Source organism: Cardiocondyla obscurior, linkage group LG17 (genome assembly GCF_019399895.1).
Source record: "Cardiocondyla obscurior isolate alpha-2009 linkage group LG17, Cobs3.1, whole genome shotgun sequence".
In the NCBI taxonomy this organism is placed as follows: Eukaryota; Metazoa; Arthropoda; class Insecta; order Hymenoptera; family Formicidae; genus Cardiocondyla; species Cardiocondyla obscurior.
The window spans coordinates 118,452-141,301 of record NC_091880.1 but is presented as its reverse complement, the minus strand read 5'-3'; the positions used below and the strand labels follow the sequence as shown (position 1 = coordinate 141,301).

The 22,850-nt window shown below is 45.6% G+C and overlaps 1 protein-coding gene across 1 annotated transcript; it reads right to left on the bottom strand.

The window, feature by feature from the left end:
* Nucleotides 1-1,770: 1,770 nt before the first annotated feature.
* On the bottom strand, nucleotides 1,771-22,424 carry Pot (zona pellucida domain protein papillote). The gene is made up of 6 exons (XM_070668098.1): nucleotides 22,253-22,424; nucleotides 13,557-13,652; nucleotides 7,266-7,602; nucleotides 6,984-7,140; nucleotides 6,324-6,693; nucleotides 1,771-6,098 (listed from the first exon to the last, which is right to left on the bottom strand). The coding sequence occupies exons 3-6, from the start codon at nucleotides 7,600-7,602 to the stop codon at nucleotides 3,981-3,983; spliced, it is 2,982 nt and encodes a 993-aa protein (XP_070524199.1). The 5' UTR covers nucleotides 13,557-13,652; nucleotides 22,253-22,424; the 3' UTR covers nucleotides 1,771-3,980.
* Nucleotides 22,425-22,850: the final 426 nt, after the last annotated feature.

The following is a 22,850-nucleotide window of genomic DNA, read 5'->3' as shown; positions in this document are numbered from 1 at the left end:
AATGTAAATTTTTTATGTACAATGCAAAAAAAATTTTCCGTCCCACTTAGACAGACTGCGGACTGTCGGTTGTACATACTTTTAATATTTTCTGTAAGTACAACCGGTGTGGTTAAAAATTTTTGATGCATTCTACACATTATTTCTCTGAAAACAATATAATATTAGCACAAATAATTATATGTAATATATGTATACAGGCGCGCGCCTGTATTTTAATTAAAGGTAATAAGACAATTGTCTTATTTAATTAACTAAATAAAGAATTTGTAGAAAAAAGCATGCAACTTGCCAATCTGCATGAGCATCAGCGGAGTTGTAGAATTCAGGCGGTGGCTGTAACATAAAATAAAACATATTATTGTAGACATGAATATTGGTTAATCAAATTAATAAAAAAAAAAAAAAATAAAAGGGATATTTAATAAAGATTTTATAAAATAAATTTTTGCTCACCTAAGAGTTGCTCCGCCGATGCATGATGCTCCTCCTCTGAGATGGGACGTGTCGAGTCATCTTTTCGCGCACTGGAAACTCTCGCGAAATAGTCCACGACACTCACACTCATTAAATATTCACCGCGCACTTTATTACACTATCACTCGTAGTTTAAATTATTATAAAACAAGGAAAAATTGTTCGAATAAGAATTTAAAACTACTAAAATACGCGTCGCACAATCCGGCGTAACGCGAATCTCTCAAGCAGCAGATGCCAATTTCCCGAATTGCGTGCAGTAGCGCACGCATTATCAGTCACGGCTAACGAAACAGAAAACGACACTCCGCGAGGGACCGACGAATACTCCGGCTGTACGACGATCAATTAAAAAATAAATTGAAAACGCGAATTATAACCCGAAAGCGCGAAACAATATTCCGATGACGAGAAAAGCGACCTTGTTTTATAATAACTTAAACACGGCACCCCGTCTTTTAAAAAATAGCGCGCGCGTGGTTTCTTCTAGTTAATAATAAAATAATAGTAATAATAATTCATAGCATTTAAACGATGCAGCCAGAGAAACGATTTCCTCGCACACAATACTGCACAACGAAACTTGGTGTGCATGTATTATGTCAAACTTATCTAATTTGCATATGCCTTTCAAAGTTACGGTGGAAATTACGTGTTAAGCGAAAACTGAATAGAAAAGCGTATGGCTAATCTAACTTGAAAACTTACTTGTTGAAACAAACTAATATCGGACATAATTTTTTAAATATTGTCGCTGAAAAATTGAAAAACATAGTTTTCAATTGGCAATATCCATATAAAATTAAAATAGAAAAAATAGTTGTAATTAGCATAATCAAAAAATAAATATACTATGCAATATAGAACATCTAGGACTTATCGGTTAATTTCTAACAATACAGCTACTCCGCCCAACAAAAGTTTGCAGCGTGTCGCTTTAATACTCCCATTTCATATTAACCACATTTCCGCAAGTGAAATAAGCATTTCATTCATTTCTCTTATCTCAATTAAGTACATCTTCTCGCTTTCTTCCGGCGTCGAATCTCGGCAGCAGCGGATTCTCCGCCGGCGAGCGTTTTGAAAGCTTGACGCGACCGTCGAGATAAAAGAAAAAAAAAAAAGAAACTTGGACGTTGATAGCGCCAGTTGTATAATTTCTCGATATGATTTATTACCCCATTAGCCACGCTTGGTATTCCTTTCGCGCGCACTTTGCGTTTTATTTGCCGGCGACGCGCGGGCGCGCCGAGCATCGGCTGCATCTTCTCCGGCCGTTCAAAAAGTACACCATTTTTTAAGTACGTAAGCACAACTTTATTATCGATTTTGATTTTACAAATTACATGACTGCGCGAGGATAGCGCGATGGGAAGTTACGCATAGTTTTTTAAAGTTACGCATGAATATACATTAGTCGTAAAATTACGTAATTACAAATGTACCTATCTATATAACGCGCGAACGCACCGTGTGTCGGTCGATACGTGTCTCGGCCGAGTCCAGGTATCCCGACGAAATGCATTAGAATCGGAAAAGGGAGGGTTTGGCTTGGGATGAAAACGGAGGGTGGCGCGAGGTTAGGTAAATATTTCCGAGGAGGGAGTTCTAGCTATCATTTGAAGCGTATAACCCAGCACCGTGTGTTTCGTTACCTACTTAAGTAAACTATTATCGCAGTTGTACCGCAAAACGGGGGTAATTTAGTCGTCTACGTGTTGACCCCTGCGATCTCCTGGAGGAAGGAGATCTATCGAACGTTAGGAAGCTGAGGACGAGCCGCGTCGCGCAGACAGCGCGTCCTCTCGTACATGATTACGCTACATTATTTTTATCGTATTTCCCATCCTGTAACTTTTTAATTTTTTTATTTATTTATTAATTTTTTTTATTTGTTTTTTCTCTCTTTTTCTTTTTTTTTTTTTTTTTTTTTTTTAAATTGTTCCCTGTGGATTGACGCGTTTGCCGATTACATTTACAATCCATTACAGCCTTGTTTCGGTACGCGTAGAAATAAAATTTTGAATACATTACATTATTTCGCACAGTAGTATCTCAAATATAATAATTCGAGTTCACGGAACTAAAGTGCGAGCTGCAAGTGCCGCGCACGTAATTATATCGAGTAATCGTTACCGGGTTAAAGAGCGACCGCGGTAAGGCTTTAATGGCTCGATGTCTGCAAACTGCGTGTAAGTTCGTAAGGTTACTCCCGCCAGAATCTGCAGACCCACTCGCACCGAGATTGAAACCGGGTAGCTAACACGATCTACGTCTCGCGTTACGAGTGACGTGTGTAGAGAGTGGCGGCCGAATTCCCCAAATTTCGGGATACCGTGACATACGAGATCACGACGCCGGCGGGACGGAGATGGATACCCGAAATTGGGACGATTCCGCATTCGCGCGGTTGAGCGGGTAAGTCCCCGTGCTTGTCTGGGCGCGAGGACGAAATCGGCAGTGAGCGGCCGTGAGCCGGGGAAAGAAATAGGACAGCGATATAGCTTCGACGGCTATAAGAACGGTAAAGTGAAACAGCGCTCTAGCCGCCGCGAATAAAATGCATTTTGCACCGACAATTACGGGAGCGTTATTCTGTCGCTGTAGATATGCGCATTGCGCCTCGTTCTTGGCGAGATATCGATCATATAGATTATATAGAACGTCCCGAGTGAAGAGCAAAACAAACGCGGCGTACCCTCATAATACGCGAGTCACGTAGCATCGACCGAAATATTGTCTATTAGAAAAATATGAACGACGCCCGTATAAATCATAATCCATCATATCGTGGTTCACAATAGAATAAAAAAAAAAAAAAAAAAATAAGAACGTGGAACTATAAAAGGATTAAGATAAAAACTCTGCTATTTTATCTTCCTAAGGAAGCGAGACCTTGACTTCCGGAAATAAATTTTTTTTAAATCGATATAATCCAATTTGGCACTTGATCGATCAATGTACATTTTAAATAACGCAGTCGGCTAAATGCGATAATTTTACTTCTGGAATTCGAGGCTTACTTTTTTTACGACGACGGTGTTCTTTCAATTTCTTTCGAGCTTAGGATATTCTGTTGACCTTTTGAACAGCACACATTTTTTAATATTCAAACATTATTCGGAATTAAAAATCTATTAGACGATCCATTGGAATCTTGAAATTAAAATTTTAATTTTATCCAATATTTATTTTGAAAACTGACAAGTACTGGAATATAATCGTTAATATATGTATATAAATTATATGATTTATATAATTTCGCCAATTTGTAGTAGATAAAAATAAAATATGACGTAATTTAAATAACCCGGTTCGAGTAACAAATTTCCATCGTGCGTTAAAAGATTCTGTTTAAGGAATTAACAAAAATATAAGATTTGATTTCGGACACGTGACGCGACGTCTAAAATTCTATTCAGATCTTTGTAAATCAAGGAATGTCATCTTCGCAAAGAATTCGAAGTTAAGACCGAGAATCTATCGATCCGTTTCGTAATCTCTCAGATCTGCATCTCAGGCTCGGAATTATTGTCATTAAACCAGTCCGAGGCTCTCTGACTTTCCGTCACGCGTACGCTGAGCTCCCTTTCGGTATATCGGCTCGATCTCGTAATAGCCGGGCCCCGTCTGTGCTCGTCGAAGGAGGCAAGAACCTCCAGTCTGTCGCCTCTTCTGATCGCTCTCGGGGTCGTTTCCACGGAACTGACCCCGTCCTCTGTGGCCGCCCATGGAGGTAGAATTCCGGAAGGCATTCCCCAGTGCTCGGTGAATTCCGAGCCCGATCTGGCCAGGCTGGGCTGGCTGAGGGATCGGACGAGGGAGTCCGCGCCCTCGAAGGAGCTCAAGCTGGTCAGATCGTCTCTGTCCATTCGGGCGAAATCGCGAACGGTTATTTCGGACATTGATCTTAAATCGGCCTCGCTGCCGACTCCGGCCCCTCGCGAACGAATAGAACCGCCGAGTCGACGTGGACGGCCAACGAACTGTCCGCTCACGGTCGTGGCGGACTGCGACGTCTGCAGATGATGACTCTGGGTGCCTAAAGTACGCGCCGAGCTGCCTCCGTCGCTTTCGTACTCGTACAAAGTAGGTAGGGAGGATCGTCTAGATCTTGTGTCCCACTCCGACGATTTAGATCGCTTGTATCTTTGTCCGTGGTTCTTGCCGTGGCTGGAAGACGAGGTAGAGCCGGTGTGCGTCGACGGCGGGCTCAGGATCCGTATAATCACGTCCCACTTCGCTGGCGGGAACAAGTTTACGTATCTCCCGTCCTTGCGTATTAGTTCGTAGTCCTCCTTGACCACCGCCTCGGTCAGCAGGGTACGCAGCGTGCTTTCCGTCGTGATGATTTCGCGCCACTTAGCGCGCTCCTCCTCCGTCAGCTCGGTGGCGTAACGTGGCTCCAGGACGCGCGCGAGCCTGGTGTACCAATCGGCGTCGGCGTCGGCGTCGGCGTCGGCGTCGTCGAGAGAACGGCGCGCAGCGGGTGGCGGCCGACACGGAATCTCCGCGCGTGTTGTATAAGTCGGCTCGATATTCACGTCCGGCTCGTCGTCCGCCAGGTGATTCGTCGGCTCGTTCGTAATGGTCAAGTTAGAAGCTGAGCTAACGTCGGAGAAGTTCTCCCATTCCGGCGGTGGGGGCGGTAGATCTTGCGTCGGATAGTTTCTGATAGTGACGTCCCACTTGAGGTCGGGCGGTGGCTGTGCCCTGGCGCGGTACTCGGTGATCTGGCGACTATGACGTTCCACGTCCTCGATCGTTTTCTTCTCCGTTACGGTGCGCAGGAACACGTCGTCCACCTCGTGAGTGGTGATCTCTGGGCGACGTGGCGCGACTACTTGCGGCTCAACTAGAGGCTCGGTCATTTCTTCGCGTAATAGACGGTGCTCGCGGTGCTGCACGGCGGTGTGGGTCGTGGTAGTCGACGTGGTGGGCGCGATCGGCGGTGGGGGCGGCGGGGTCGGTGCCAGGATGCTCGCCACTCGATACTTGGCGTGCGAGGCGTCCGTCACCTCCGTCAACGAGCGGGTTTCGGTAAGTTCGGTGTTAAGCGAGGTGAGAGACCTCGGCCGACGGATCTCGTGCTCGCCCGACGGAAGTTTCTCCTGAATCACGGTGGTTTCTCGTTCCGCCTGCTTGCGTAAAATCCTAGAGTAGACCGGCGGTGTTTGCTGCCGAGAGATAGTTGAGACGGACGACGGCGGTCCATGGAGCTCGGGCACGTAGGAGAAGGTCGTCATTCGGTAGGGCGCGCTTTCCATCGACCGGGAGGTTTCCTCCCTCTCCAGAATAGTAGTTAGATTTCTCTCGAGGGCGATGCTGGCCACGTCGGACTCCGACGGCAACGGACTCGGTGGCGGCGGTGCTCTCTTAACCCTCATCTGCACGTCGAATTTAGGCTCGATCGGAATAGCAACGGGGTGACGCGGCATCACGATCCTAGAAGCGTTCGCGGCTGTCATCGAACAAGTCTCCACTTCCGCGGCAACCGTTTCCGAATACAACGAGCTCGAGGTTCGCATTTCCACTTGGCGTTGAACTTCGTGATGATCCACGAACGCTTTATTGTCGTAAGACCCGGCGGAAGATACAGGCAGCGATCGTTCCTCGTCCACCTATTAAAAAGGAACATAAATAATTATTCGTAAAATAATAATAAAATTTTCATAATCCGTCCGGTAGTTGAATTAAAAATTCATGGCGAGGAGACAAAGAAATTTTCACACATATATTACTCGTTGTTTAAAAAATTACGGGAAGAAGAGCGATATTTTGCTTTCGTATTTACAATGCAAACTCTGTACAATCATCCGTCTTGTTAAATAATTATCGAGACTCACCTCAGAGTGGCTCTCGCTTGGGTAATCGCTCGGCAATGTGTCCGAATGATCGATCACCAGATTCGCCTCACTACCGCAAGTGGATACGGCGGTCGCGTGGAGAAGAGCGTGCGCGCGCGGGATTTTCAGACCTTCGAACATCGTGATATGACTCAAGGACGAGCCGGAGAGCTTCGTTATCTCGGAGCCGGTTGCGCTTTCGAACGGGTGTCGGTGGACCACGCGGACGTTTCGGCGTTTCAGGCACATGTAGGAGCACCCGAGGCCGAGTAGGAGCAGCGACAGGAACAGAATCGCGCAAATAATCAGTAGAATCTGGAAACCTTTCAGCGGTGGCTCGGTCACCGATGCAGGCGTCAACGTAGCCATTCTGCGAACGAAAATCAGATTAGCGCAGGTTCGCAGCAGCCCGGGCGAGAGCCCGATATCTCGTTTCTATATCCGCCAGGCGTAATCGAACCGCCGTGGAACAAAGGCGCGTATCGCCAATTCTCCGAGGTAGAATCGCTCTTTTATCCGGGCTCGTTCGACGCGGCGTGAAAAACAAATACACAGAGCGATATCGAATGCGTTCTCGCGGGTGGTTAAAAAATCAACGGCCGAAATCTGATGACGATAAATTTCTTTCGGAATAAGAGTTTCGAGGTATAGCGTTCTTACATGCTCGCCGGCGGCTTAGGAGGCGCCGGTGCCACGGGTGGGGGGTATCTACAGACTATGGTGATAACCTCGTCACCGTCCATTTCCAACCCGGGATGAAAGCGAACGACCACGTTATTCGTGAAGACGCGCAGAGGATCTTGCTTCGTGCCGCATCCTGAAATACAAAACGTTTCCCGATAAAGCGATCAACTCCCGCAAATATTTACGTCTATTTTTATTACGTCTTTGAATCGAGAAATAAGTTTTCGAAAAAGTAAGATATCGATCAGATTTGTTTACCCTTTAGAGGTAGTTCCAATTTAGCAGTCGTTGCACCCCGTCCCTTGAATATACAGGCGCTGTTACGGTCAAAGTCAGCATAGGCCACCCCGTAAAACGGTTCCTCGAACTTGAGCTCGACCTCCATGCTACCCTGCCCGCAGTTCAGATAGGCCTTCGTTCGATTTAAAAATATAATCGGCGAAATGTCGTCCAGCTTGGTAACTTTGCCGTCGAGGACCGTGCTCGGCGGCAGTCCCGGCTGGTACTCGATGCTGTTTCCTTGCGAATCATAATTACTCTGGGACAACGCAATCGGAATTGCCGTCCAGAGCAGGAGTATCAATTTTGGCAGCATCTGCAATGAGAGGAAAAATTAAATAAAATTATCAACCAGGAGCGATTAATAAAAATTAATTTTTATTAAACAATAAAAGATGTTACATATTAAAAGATTTAACGACAAAATTAATAAGCTCGCCTCCTTCGGCTATAAAGTATATATTTTTTTTTAATTCTTTTTTTTTTTATAACATACATAATATCGGAACGTGATATGCAATGTCGCGATATTCCTCATCGTCAGAACAAGAAGTTACTTCTTAGTAATGACTTTTATGACCCAAATTAACAGCCGTAAATCCATAATAATTTTATGACTGTGGAATTTATTACAACGTAAGATGCGGTAGCACATCTATTTCGTAATTAGTCTAATTGATGCTCCGCGAGTTCTAGTAACAAATGCGACATTGCATGTATAATATGCGCCACAAAGATCGGTATCATTATTTTCTCAAGTATCATCCGAGGAGGCATGAGGAAATAACACGACCCGTCCACATTCCCACGAACGACTTCTAGAATGTGAGTTTTCTTTCGTATATCCCGGCAGGGTCATTGTTTGAGCGCATCGGCTCGATTCACGTGGGACTTGACACGTGAGTTGGTTCGATGCCATGGTAATGCACGTTTCGTTTTTCACGTAAGAAGCACGAGAGATCCCGCGTACTTTATCAACCGCAAACGCCATGCAGAAGCAAAATCGGGGCCGACATTGATTCTTTTTCTTTTATTTTTTATTTTTTTTTTCCACGTTCTATCCTAAATTACAAAAGTTCGAAAGGCGAAACGATTTGTTTAACATTTCTTCCGCGAGTTGGGCTGCTACTTTACTGAACTGGAGCAAAGAGAAAGCCGTTATCCGTCACGAGATCCCTCCTTTCGCGGATATAAAACGGATAAACGTGGATTGTGATCTTCAATGTCCGGTGTGCCGATATAATCTCAATCGCGCCTCAGACGATAAAGTTAAACGTTCCTCCGAGTTATAAGAGAGTAATTGCCGAACGGTAACGGCTCTTAATCTCCTTCCCCCGAGTAACGCGAGTCTTCGTTATTAAGAAAAAAAAACAACAGAGAGAAAAAAAAGAGGGAGAGATGACATATTACAAGCGTAATGATATACGAAACGATTATATCCGGCAAGTCGCCGGCCCTCGAGTGCCCACCTCGAGATACTGTTACGCTAGCCACCCCGGTAACTGCGCTAAAGCAAGCAAACGCACAAATTACAGACATTACCGCTCACGTGTAAAAATATGTATCGCGGGTCTTCGCGTTACAGCGTCCGCACGGCCCGTGTCTACACGCACGCCGTAACACGGCGATAATGGATTCCCGCGGAAACGCGTGAATCATTTCACTGCCGTCGCCGCTCATCCGGGGGAATTTCGCGATTCCGCGTGCGGCGGGGCATTACCGTTCGCTGAAAACTGGACACGCGGCAAATTATTCGCCGTTTGTTTGCCACGCTGCCGTTAAACTGCGCGTGAGAAACTCGCGTAGAACTCGCGTAGGACTCGCGCAGAACTCGCGTATAAACTCGCGTTCTTTCGCATGCCCGCCGCGTCGAGAGAAAAATTGTCGAATTAAAGAAGAAAAAGAGAAAAAAGAAAGAAAGAAAAGAAAAAAAAAAAATAGATGGTTGAAATGTATCAAAGTTCCTAGCTGTAAGTTTACACACGTGCCAATCTGTCATCTGTTATTGATCTTTAACGGGCTCGAACGATATCAGCGGGCTTTTATTGCCCGGCTAATTTTATCTTTTTGATATCTTGTGCGTAACGAGTGTTCCATACATAATTATTAGCTGGTTAATAATTTGAATTCTTTCACTTGCAAATTATTTAATATTTTCTGTAATATAAATTTTAATTACAAAGTAATTTTCTTTTCAGAAAATCATGATTAATGCATTTAAATTTAAATATAAAAAAGGGAAATTTATCTTTATTTTGCAGAAAATACAGGCTGCAATTTTTTTGTCTCTTTTTTTTTTCCTTTTTGTTTTTACAAAACTCCTACGTCACAAAAATAATGAAATTGCATGACTTTAATAAACTACGAGAACAAACGCTTTGTCACATTTTCCACGACGCGCAAATGTTTATTTCATTCTCGGAATTTATTAAGCTTGTGAAAAAAAGAAAAAAATTTCTTATCTTATTAATACCCCGTAATTTTATAATTAATCTTTTCATAAAAATGTAACAAGAGTGATTCCAATAAATAACGCATTTAAAATCGCAATCATTTAAATATTAAATAAGATTTATATTCCACGTTTCTGATGAGCGAATTAAATATCACTTTATTTTTCAAGATCAATTTCAAATGCGAGATACGGAAAATATTTCATTGATATTTCCACGAATGCGTTTAATATTTTAACAAATTGCCTAACTCACGTTCTCCGGCGCAGCTCGCGGTTTGCGCTCGATTTGCTCCGTGTGTCATTCGCGCAACGATATTCCAGACAGTCGGTGTGAGTCGTTTGTCACATTTGTTATCTCACGAAACGTGATTATTTCTCGCAAATAATCGCGGCCTGAATACAAATCGAATAATCACAACATGCGCGATTAATTAACGAACACGTCTAACAACTGCGTACACAATAGTTATCTAAGAAAACATCTCCACGCAATCCGCTAATGTAAAATAGAAACCGTAGCGATAGAAAAACTCGGAAAGGCAAATCCGTCCCGCCGCGAAATTCACATACGGCGATTATTTCATTAAATACGTCTACATCTCGAGCACAATTTCGTGTTATATGCCACGTTGAGACTTCTTAAATTAAAATTAAAAATCAACTTTCGCGCGTAGCGTTACATTCGACACGATCGTCGTGATTAATATTTTTCATAAGCGCCTCTCCCCCCATTAAAATGTTGTACAATGTACAGTGATACATTCCGTGAAAAAACAACGCGAAGAAGCGAGCGGACGTGCTCGAAGGCGCATTACCGTACCATAAATATGCAAGACGGCAACCTAAATGTCGGGGCTGGTTATCAATCGTTAGCGAAAGGTAAAAATAGATTCCGGGTATTTATGCCGATACTCATCCTCGTTCTTAAAATAAGACTCGCTATAGACGCAAATTACGGCGAGTGCATAATTCAAAAGTAATCGATTAGAGTGACGGGTGGGATGAATCATTTATTAGTGTCAGATATAACATAGGATCGAGATAGCCCGACTAATTTAGCGAATGCGTTATATATAAACTACATCGGAAACGATTACCAAAGCATTGTAAGACGGCGACGTAATAATAGCGCTTATAAATTCGGAAAGAATGAAAAGAAAATGCATGCCAGATTAATTATTCTAATTTACTGAGATAATCGAGTGTTAATTATTCCACTTTAGCGACGAAAGCCAGTCGGGTTTTATTTTTGTTCTATCCTTTTTCTTTTTAAATTCTTTTTTTTCTACAAATTATTTTCATACCAGGCAGAATTGATTTTTAAATATGACACACATTATGATAATCACGCGTAACTGTTGTTCCGCAAAAATTGCAAATGGCAGGTTTGTCGAAGGGCAGTTTGTTAAGGCTCGTTAAAGACTTTACAGCTTCCTTACTCGCGCTGAGAGGAGAGGGAGCACCCCACGTCTTCTAATCGTGAACATGCGGAAAGTAACGCGCGAGAAATCACTTGTGAATCCCGTGGCAATTGTAGCGTTTCCTGCTTCCTGCATTTTCCTTTCTCCGAACGTGCCCGCGGCGGATCGCGGCGCGCTTGCTTAATTATTTAATTGATGCGCCACGCACGTGGAAAAAAGAACAGTTAATAGGAAATAACAAAGCGCGATTTAATTAGCGATTCCCCATCGCGGCATTATCCGCCCGTGTCATCTCGCGCGTCGCGCTAACGCATCGCGCGCGCGCGCACAAAAATAATAAAAAAATAAATAAATAAAAAGAAAAAAGAAAAAGAAAAAAGCCAAGTCGAAATAAAAGGCAAAAAGAAATCCCTTAACGTAGCATCGTACGCCCAAGCGTTAAATCACATTATAGCCCCTTCGGTAATATTACACTTCCCAACCTCCCGTGGCTGCTGAGAAATGAGGTATACTCGCGCGGTGCTTTAAGAGGCCCATTACGCAAATAATTTTATGATCCTTAATTATTCTTGTCCTCCCCGAACGTTCGTCTTCGGCGGCATCTCGAAATTGAGAATAACAGCCCTATTACTAAAGCTTCAATCATGTCCTTAATTTTGTTTCGCGATGATCGAGATAGGGAGATTGAATTAGTATCATAAAAATTTGCAAAGGTGTTCCAATAGATAGATAATTTCTAGTTATACTCCTTTTTTTTTCGTACAATATTATATGTTCCGTGTCGTAAAAGTCACGGGTGAAGATAAACTTTTCAGGGGTAACGATTATTTTGTCGGCCGTTCGTGACAATTACGCGATGACTTCCTCCAATTCGGAAATAATTAGGAATAAGACTGCGTAGAGAATCTTGTCTTAACCGCGATTCGAAATCTCTGTGCGCGCATCGCCGAGGCTGCCGTAACGGTACAGCGTTCCCCTCTGATAGAACTTATTTTCGTAGAAAAGTTGAGTCATGCCCTTTCTGCAACGACCGACTCGGCTGCGTTCCGATGCAACGCGCGGGATTTTATTACGACTCTATCGTGTTTATCCATCAGCCTCAACCCTTTCACGTCACTGCGAGATGCTGAGATACGTTTGGCACGGCCATTATCCGCTCACCGGCGAGACCATTAAAAAAGATGCGATTGATATCCGGTCTTCCGCTGGCGCAATCTCGGAGGCGCTTTCTCATGCGGTCGACTACCGTGTCCGGTAAAGAGAGAAAAGAAAGAAAAAAAAAAGAAAAAGAAAGAAAAGAAAAAAAAAAAAAAGAACAAAACCGTAAGAAATTATCTAGCGGCACTATTCCCCAACGATAAACTAAAATTGTTGATTTAACAGGATAATTACGCCATAGTTTACTTGCCCATTATAACACCGCTCATTAATACATTACGCGATTGCAGAAAGGAATCCCCTTAGCACGCGAGATACGCGCGTCGCTTGGCCGAGCTCTCGGCGCGAAGACGCCGAGCCGATACGATTCCTAAGACGGCCGGATTAATTTCTTCAGTACGTAGGAAGATATCCCAGCCGGACTCGCGTCATTCTGCGCGTATCGCGCGTTATTTATCGTCGCAAACGAGCAGGGAAAACGCGCGAGAAATCGAAGGGAAACGTCCCGCGGTCGTTCCACGTCTTTTCGTTCTTAGCGAACCTATCTCTCTTTCTCTCTCTTTCTCTCGTCTAACGATGACTGCGGCAAATCGTGATGCAGGACCGCGAACGAAGGAGAGTCTCGGCACGCTTCGATGCGCTCGCGCTGCACCGTTAGACTACGCCGCGCGGTAATATGCACTCGCGATGGTACGCGGTAACAAAATAGCCGGCTGACCGCCAAGGTGTCGTCGTCGTCGTCGTCGTCTATCAGAATCCGTCGTTTTTTGCGAAATACGAACGTCCCCGCCGGGCCCATCATCTCTCGGTAGAAACGGCAGACAGTCCGTTACCCGCACTAACGGCGATTAAGCTCGAATTCCTGGGCCTATTTACATCGTAGATGCCAGCTCCGGGACTCGGGCTCGACTCGAGATGAAACTTACGCGATTAATTTATGGGGGGAATCCGCGTAATTTCGCAGGGCGCACGTCACCCACGAAACTTCCTCCGCGGAGTTTGCTTTCGTCAGAGTTCCCCTCACGAGATTTCCAGAGCTCGGTAAATTTTCCTCGAGGTTGGACCCCGTGTAATTACTTTGGGAGTCGTTCGTTCGTTCGTTCGAGAGAGAAATAGATCGATTTCAGTGGAAATAAAAGTTACTTATTTATATATGCGCAATTCGGGCGTACTTAGAAAAATTTAATTAACGCCGCGTTTTCAAGCGCGGCTTAGTCGAGATATATCCTGACGTACCTTTCGATATCTTAGCCGCTCGCTGATCGCAGATCCCGTTCCGTGTTCCCTCGTCGTCTCCCCGCAGGATTTAAGGTCGACGCATGGCGCGCTGCCCTGAAATACCGAAGCAACATTACGGGGATTATTTAGTGAAAGTTATCTCGACGGAGCGTGAAATATGTGGACGTCGCGACGAGAGGCCGCCGCGCGTAGACGGGAGAACCGCAATTGACAAGCTGATAGAAACACGGCGTGTACAAATTCGCGACCACAGTTCCGCGTAAATGCGCAGACAAGCAAATTCGTGACCGATCCGGCGTAATGGACGTGGATAGAAATTAATATAGAAAAGACACGAGATATCGCTGCGCTTTTACGCTTCGTTTCGACGCGATCTTAAGGGCTCTCGGTCTGGAATTTCACCGACGGAGATCAGCTTTGTCTGTTATTTTATGGGTGAACAAGCGCGAATCATAAGTTAGCGTGAGCAGGAACTTCTGCCATGAGGATTAGTCGATCTAAGACCATCGGACCGAATCGCTATGCCGCGGTAGCTTCCTTATTTCAAGTAATTAAAGGCACGCTCTTTTTTATTTTTTATTTTTTTTTTTATTTTAATTTTTTTCTTTTCCCATCGAAACACATTATTATCAGAAATACATAGTTAACACCTTATCGTTATCGCGTTCTGCGTTCGCAACGTGCACTCGGGCATTCTTTATGGCCCCGAGAGAGAGTTTCATTAAACCGTACTCTATAATTGCGCTTGGAGAATGCACTCTACCCAAACGTAAAAAGAAGAAAACGCGCGAGATAGATGAAGAGTGAGATTAAAAAGATAACAAAAGATTTATGACGAGATGCCTAAGAAATCCTAGTTAGATCGAAGGTTTTATCTTCCCTTAGCGATCTTCGGCGCAAAAAGCGCTGCGGCGATCCCTTAAAGATACAAAACCCACCCGCAATAAAAATGTAAGGGAAGGGGAAAAAAGTCGCGAACACCCTGAGCCACAATGTCAATCGAATCTTAATGTAACTTTTTGCATCATCTGGCACACTTTTGCTCGGCGATGTGCTCGATGTAATCGATTCCGCGACAGCGTAGTGATGCGTCGCCAACCTTGGCCGCTTCCTGCCGCACAAATACCCGCGCGCGTTGCGCACACACGTGCATTTGTTGACACAACTCTCGGCGAATTTTCTTAACTCGTAACCGCGCCCGCCTGCATTTATCGCTTCCCATTTACGTGAAAGCCTAAATAATTTTCGCGCGACGTCGTTCGATCGTTTTTTCTTCTTTTTTTTTTTTTTTAATTTATTAAACGATAAAAATGTATCGGAAACATTCCCGCGCGAGTCGGCCGCGCGTTACCACGCGACGTGAACGGGGATCGTCGGCGAAGGAATTCGCGAAGGCTTTCGATGATGGCCGAAGTCGGGTGATGTCCCACGCGGTCGCACCAACGCGATCCTAGATCGCGTCGCCTCGTTGGCGGAACGTGAAGAGAGCGATGCGTCGGCAATCAGATTTAGATATTAGACTCAACTAGGACGTAGGACGATTTAAACGGAGCTCTCGACAGTCTTTGAAAGAGAAAAAAAAAGAAAAGAAAAAAAAAACGGGATTAGATAAATTTGTATCCAAAGTTCCACTCCCTGTACTTGTAAATTTTTTTACGTTAATAAATTAATTAAAAAAAAAGTTGAAAAAGATGATTCAATTAAGATTTAACGTTGCCGAAAGAGAGGTAAAAACTATCAAGTATGTTCACGGTAGCTACGTCGTCCGAAGAGACTTTCTCTGCGAATGCATTTGTGTAGAACGTAAAGAAACTTTCTCGGGCTAATCGGTCGAGCAAAATGCTACTCTTTCGAAACAGCAACGGTGGTCTTTTCAAAAGGGACAATAATTTTTGAGAGGTCCGTCGGAAAAAGATTATTAACCGAACTCGTGCACGCGCGTACCCTCAATAGCTCGCGACAAATATAATAAATATATTGTCGCTAATAAAGAACACAATAATCGGTTCGAAGGTGTAAAGTTAACGAGACGGGATCGCCTCGGCAATTTCCACCGAAATAAATCACGGGCGCGAGCGGCCGTTAATCATCGTTTTTCATTCTGAAAATAATTCCTGCGAGCCATTTAAATAATTGAAGGTTTACGCGTCGGCCAAGTGTATTTCTGCTAGGAAACGATGACAAAACTTTTCTCGGGTGCTTATAAACACGTCGCCGACAAGATTACTCATGGATGTCGTGCTGCAGCAGGGTGACTTATACTTTCCGTGAAACTATTACATAAAAGTATCACCGGGGCGGTGACGTTTCTACACGGAGCGGAAAGGTGGACGTGTGCGTGCGCGGCGTAAGTGTGCGTGCCTGCGCGTTCCGTCACGTCGGATACCCTTGTACTACAAAAACGGAAGCGCGTTGCGTGGAGATGAAAGAAGAGAGAGAAAAGAGGATGACAGATTTATATTTGATATTCGCCAGCGAGAGGAATCTTTTTCGAAGACAGACGGAAGGACCGGTATATATTATGCAAACGCACGATGGCAATGGACTTCGTGGAAACAAAGCGACGAAAAAAGCACGGAGAGACCGATGGTCATTTTAAATTCTTGACATTGTCGCAATTCTCTTTCTTCTTTTATTAATATATTTATTCTTTGGAATTCTTTTTTTTTCTTTTATAAAAAATATAACACGTATCTCAAGGGGGGGAAAAAAAAAATGGTCGCGACTATTAAAGTAACGCGTAGACTACACAAAAAACGACATTCCTTGCGATTCAAAAGTCACGCGACGTGTTGCAATTTTGGGAAACAATCGAGACGTCGGGTCCGGCTTGCCAAAAATCATTTCTAGCGCGCCGCCTTCGGGATATCTCTTTCGGACGGTTATGCTGGCGCTTCTTCCGTTCTCGGAATGTCGGCTAGGCATGACGTGGACGCCTAGTCACGCCGAATGTCTCGATGCCTTTCTGCGATCGAGCCTTTTAAAGTCGAACCAGTGCCCGATGGAGACAACAAGCGATCTTGTTGCGCAAAAGCCGCGGCCGCGCGTAAAGCCTCGACTTTCACTGGCCGCGCCGCGCCGACGAACACGCGCGCGCACGTGCGTTTGCCCTTGCGCGGCGCGCACACACGTCCACCTTTCCGCTCCGTGTAGAAACGTCCGCGTCCGTCGCGCATCGCTGAACGCACGAAAAGTAGGAGGATAAACGTAACCGGTGGATTAAAGGACCGAGATGCGAGAATTATACCCCGCGATTTTATTCACCGCGCCTGATTGCAAATCCTCCTTGATTAATAATCGGCTTCTACGATCGGAGTTTACGGAACGCGAGTCTCCTCTTTCGACCGCACGCGCGGCTAGAACGGCGGGATAATTAACGCGAAATGAGAATTTATCGCCGCGCAAAGCTCTGGGACTCTCCTTCTGGTCCCACAACCGAATGATGCGTTGGATTAAAAACAAAAAGTTTTTTTTTTTTTTTTTTTTTTTTGACAAACGGCGCCGCGCTGTTGGCGATAGAAATAAAATACCGGCTGCTTGAAATATTGTTTTTCTCGAAAGTGGTAAAAACCGCGAACGGGGGACGTTGCTCCGTTTTTAATCTCTGCTTGCCGCCCCGGTCGCTTACGATCGGTGCTAATCTTGTCTGGCGTCAGAGAAACGGATATACAAACGGGATCAGATAGGTGAGAAAGAAAAAGAAAAATGGAAATATCAGAGTGCAGGGACAGCTGCGGACTGCGCCGTCTCTCTTTGCAGCCCGCGGAATATAGCAATCACACTTTTGCTATTGCGAAAGTGTGCTCTAGTCTCGAAGTGAATGGTGGTCACAAAGTTGCTGCGTCAGGGACGTAATGCATATGTGTAGAAAGAAAATAGATCAGATTTTCACTGATTGCGAGGCTAGCACTAGAACTCGAGCAGGATCTAGCGCGAAAAATCTTGACGCGTCCGCATAGTAAATTTTCTATTTTTTTTTTTTCCTTTTTTCCTTTTTTAAAATATACATATAACAATTTTTTAGTCAGCTCAAACGTTACAAGCAGCAAAGATTATTCGCTTCTCCGTACTTGGTACCTACCGGCGTGTAAATTTCGAAGTGAAATACGCGCAAGATTATTTTTACCGCAAGAGACGGGGGGGAGAAAAAAAAGAAACAATTTCCATATTTATGCGTCTGCAAATAGGTCGCTGCGTAGCAAAAAAAAAATGAAAAGTAACGCACGATAGGTATATAATGATATATAATAATGTATTTTAAGCATGCGATTAACGCGGTCTTACAGTTTCCGTCGGATATTGCGTACGACAAGCGAAGGGAGCGTTAGCCGAGAATTATGAAACTTAAGTCGCTGATAAGACTCGCGTGACGGTTGCTAGAAAGGGGTGGAGGGGAAAAAATGTTTATTATCGCGAGCACGAAATGCACGGTGGCCATTTTCCGCGCAATCCTTTTAAACTTCCTATTAATAGCATGCCATTAAAATCTTTTACGGTGCTTACGCGCAGAAAATCGCTATTACATGCGAATCACGGCGGTCGCACGCGCCTCAATAATTCCATCTCGAATACTTTACCCACGAGCATCTATTTTATACGTCATGGGAATCTGCCTATCGAGCTTATGGATCTCGCAGTGGCGAGGTTGTACCCTTGTCGAGTCAATTATCCGCGATTGCGTTTACCGCGGGCGCTATAAGTCTGCGTTTTTTAACATCGACTCCCCATATACACTCCAATAACTAATTCATCTCGTTAAAAATAATAAATCTCCTAAATAAAAGTTTTTTTTTTGTAAATATTAAAACTGAATATTTTAAGCGTATATTTCGCGGAGAGAAGAGAGGAAGGTTTTTTTTTTCTTTTTTTAAAACGAAGGTAAATTTTCGGGCGAAGTGCCGTACGTCCGCACCTATGCCGCGTAAGCGGCAGTGAAATAAAGCGACCGTGCCCCGTAGACCGGTGACGTCATCCTCGGCGGAACCAAGATGGCGATCGCGTGTTCACCAGGCGAAATCGACAGCGGGCAACGGCGGCGGCAAGCAGGACCGGTTTTCGAGGAGGCGGTACCACCGCCGCCGCCGCCGCTGCCGCAATCGCGACCGCGTCGATGCACGGATACGTGCACGCCGCATTGGCCGCGGTCTGCGCGCTTTTTGTCCTTTTACCGGGGCCCGAAAAGCCGAAGGTAACAAAACCACCGGTGTTCTGTCGGCTACCCCGGGTAGCTACGCGACCCCTTCGCAACGCACGCATTAACAATCGTCCGCGACCTAAGACTCCACCGTCTCCTTGTCTCGTTACCCGCCGATCTTCGAAACGTATAATGATAATCGATAACAAAAGAGACCCTTTACTGTTTTTAAATACATTAGCCAAGAGGCGTATAAAAGCTGAAACGGATGACCTTCTTTGGCGGAGTAAATTAATTTTAATATTTTAATTTAAAATAAAATTAACATGAAGTTAAAAAGAAAGAAAAAAAAAAGAAAAGAAGCAGCAATCGCGCGCGAAAAAATTTAGAGTATTTTTTACGCTTAAAGTAAAACCTTGAGATTCGTAGGCTACGCGTCATATACTCGATATCAGCGATTGTAAATTTAAGTAGGGGAAAATAGCGACGCGGTTATCGCACTGAAATCCCGCTAAGTGAGGGAGAGGCGGCGGAGCAGCGATCGTGCCTCGGTGCCCTGTCGGGGCAACAAAAACAAATCCCCACGTGTCGACCTACGCGCTCGCGGACGCGGCTTTATGGCGTCATTACCGTAAATTTCGCGCTCCGCGTGAATCGGCCGCGATAGACGGATAGCGCGCCGGAGCCTGGAATTTCGAGCGTAGCGAGAACGCCGAACGCCCTTGTAACGCGTCCCTTCGTCGCCGGAGGATCATCGCGTGAGGCGTATCGTTCCCGATTAGCGCTCCTCTTCTTTCTCTTTTCCCCTCGGTCTCCCTTTTTCACCCTCTTTTTCTCTCTCCTCGGCGCCGTAGTAAAATTTTCTCGAGCGGCTAATTCGAAAATCGATACGGCGCCGCGGGTGAGGCGCGCGGCGTTCCCTTAGATGCGTGCCCGTGCGTATCCTGTTTCCGCGTAGAAGCCGAGACACACGCGCGCCCATCGCGCACCTTTCTTACCGCGGTAGCGGATGCCAGTGGCGTAGCCCGACCTTTTCCCGGATTCTTTTCTTTTTTCTAATTTTTTATTTTATTCCTTTTTTCTCTCCTTCGAGCGCGCCGTCCGTTCTCCAACGCCGCGAAGATACCCGCGCGATTTAACCGAAAATAACGGTGGATCAAAGTGACGTCATCGGTTTAATTTTACGTTTACTTGACGTATTTATTTTTCTCTCGAATCGCGTGGAAAATGTTTCAAACGTGGCTGCGGGAGACAGCCCGTGGATTTGAATGTGTCGCTGTCTTCGGAGGAGAATAAGAGAATGTCAATTTATAGGAAATATCGATGATGCGGAAAACTTCTTTCGGTATCGGTTTCTTTTTTTTTTTCTTTTTCGAACGCTTATTTCAGATGATCGTTGAATCTTTTCACTTGACGCCGCGAAAAATGTACTTTCGAAACGTCTATCGAGCCCGTTTGCTTTTCTATAGATCCTGGTTGGATCATCGCGATCTTTTCAGCGACATCGATGCCCGATTCATCCATCATCGATGAATATAGCGTTGCGCGAGAGGCGCGCAGGCAAAGTGTACGGACCGCGCGTTTGAAAGTGCAAACGTTGATTATCGATCCATTGATCGATCGCTATGCCGACAGGGTACCGCCAATCAAACTGAGCGGGCAGCGAAAATTTTGTAAAGCCCATCGCGCGCCGATCGAACGCATCCTCGTTCTCCGCTCGAGACCTCCGGTGTCTGCTTGCAATTTTCTAAATTACACCGTCACCGATACCGACTTATCTGTCACGTAACTATTTTAATACCCACGTAACACAGAGTGACTCATTCCCTCCGAAATATATCGCGTTTATTTCCGCATACTCTCGAGCGAAAGAAATTTAAAAGGTCATTCTACTTTGCGGTCTAAAAAAATCAGTAATTTTGGAAATTTTTTTTTCTGATAAGCTACAAGAGTCTTTAAGATAAATTTAATCCAAGTATTTTTTTTTATCGTTAAATTATAAAGAAAATTATTCTTTTGTTAACACAAAATATATTTTTAAATATTTTATTCGTATAAATTAAAATAGATGTTTAAAAAAAAAAGGAATAAAAAGAAAACACGTAAGTTATCGACGTAGATAATATTTCAACTTTTAAACACGTAAAATAAACAGTAACGCGTGCCGCTTTTTAAAATTTATTCCGAATCCGAAATCAATCTTGGACTATTAAGTTAACGGATACCCGATCGTAAAAATATTCATATAAATATTATTCACGCTACGAATTTGAGTAGCGGTCCGCGTAATCTTGAAGTTTAGAAAAGAAATACATAAAAATAATACGAAAGTACCCAAGTCTTTTAGACTCCAGCGGAAATGCGGGTGGGATTTGGTACCGCTCAAAGATCCGCGGCTTCGTTCCTCTAGATCAAAACCTTGAAAACCGCGGCAGAAACATTTCGCATTCGAGTCCGTTACGGCGGTATCTGGCGAAAGGTCGATACACTTGCCGCGAGTATTCGATACCCCCCGCGAGGATAAAGGAGAAAGGAATGCAGACGTTCATTATGCATCTCCCAAGCAGATTCTAGTTTCTCATCAGAAGAATCCGTCTTTTCGCTACTTACAAATAAATTATAATTAGCGCGATGTCGCCAAAATATCGCCGGGTCGCGTCCTCGTGCGAAAAATCCCGGGCGTATCCCGCGCGGCGTCTTTTTCTTCGCGCGAATTAGCGCGTTGTCCCTCGAGTGTCGCTCTTCGGAGTCGCCGAAATTGGCGAGAAGACGAGGAGACTTTTCAGTCTGGCCGCTCGCTTTCGTACTCTTGCAACGTCGGCAGGCGCGAAGGTCAACGAGTTTTCTACGCGAGCGGGAAACGCCTATAGCGTGCGGGGCACCGACGCGCTCGCTCGCGCGCGCGCGCTCGCGACGCGAGCGAGCGGACTAGCGAGCTCGGTTTACTCACGCTCGCAAAATTGCTACCGGGAGCCGGCTCTTCACCGTCCAGAGTTAATGAGCGCGTCTTTCGCCCTGACAGTCGACGACCTCGTCGAATTCTCCGCGGCGAACCACGCACCGTGTCGGAAACTCTCGCCCGACCTCGATTCGTTCGTTTGTCAGCGTTGAGATCACCGCTCGGCACGACAGACGAACGCTAAAAGCGAGCGCGAGAACGATCGAAAAGATTCACTTCGCGCGAGAGACGGTTAACGGCGTAAACCGACGAAAAGGCCTGGTTCCGACAAGCGCGCGATATCCCTAAGACACTACGCGAACGTTATTAATAGCCGATAACACCTTCGCGACGTTCCGGGGAACGTCGGCGCCCGCGGGGACGGAATTAAATCGCGGAAACCAAGTCCTGTCACGGGAGTCCTCTCCTTTCTTTGCGGTTCTCCAAGTCTACGACGCGAGTACGAGCCACTGCTGGAGGAAGTCCGCGAGATCGGTACGACGGTGAAACTCGAGCCGAAGCGTGTAATTCCCGCCGGTAATTTGCGGACGTGTCGCGGTCGGAACCTCCGGAACTCGTCCAGCGTGTGAGAACGTAAAATAACACGCGGGGTTCTCCTACCTCATAGGCGTTGCGTGCGTACCCGGTGGGTGCGTGCGTGCGGGACCTGCGGTACCCGCTTTCCGAGGGGGGAGGGGCCACTCGGGGAGCTGGCTTGCGGGCGGGATGCGCTCCTGCCGGGATCTCCGCGCGCAAGCAGGTTAAATATCGTCTAAGCGCGATCGCGCGGCCACGACTGAGTCCGTTCTCCTGAGAGAGCGTTTCACCTGCGACGACGGAGCCCCCCTTCGGCGGCCTCGGTGCGACGCGCGAACCGTACCCCCCGCGCGTCCGCCACCTTTTCCTCTCCCACTCGCGGGATCGAGTCGCCTCGCGTCGCCCCGCGGTCTTTGTACAAACGCATCCTTTTACCTGCGAGTACCACCGCACCACGTTCCGCCACCTATTCGGCCGCCCGTCCACCTACGTACCCCCGTGCCCCCCTCGCCCGGGATCGCCGACCAGCGGCATCCGGGTGATTCGCCTCCTCCCTGTTATTCTTTGACAAATCGTGGGAGGGCGGAATATCTTCTTCTTCTTCTTCTTCTTCTTTTTATTTTTTATTTTTTTTAATAGCAAGACGAAACGAGTTGCGGACAGGTGTGATGATAGGGCACGG

Bases quoted from the DNA above. Each gene is read 5' to 3' on its own strand.
- Pot (XM_070668098.1), bottom strand. From the start codon at position 7,602: ATGCTGCCAAAATTGATACTCCTGCTCTGGACGGCAATTCCGATTGCG. The intron at 6,694-6,983 runs GTAAGAACGCTA...TTTCGTTCGCAG, and splicing joins CCTAAGCCGCCGGCGAGCAT to AATGGCTACGTTGACGCCTG. The intron at 6,099-6,323 runs GTGAGTCTCGAT...CCTTTTTAATAG, and splicing joins CAAGCGAGAGCCACTCTGAG to GTGGACGAGGAACGATCGCT.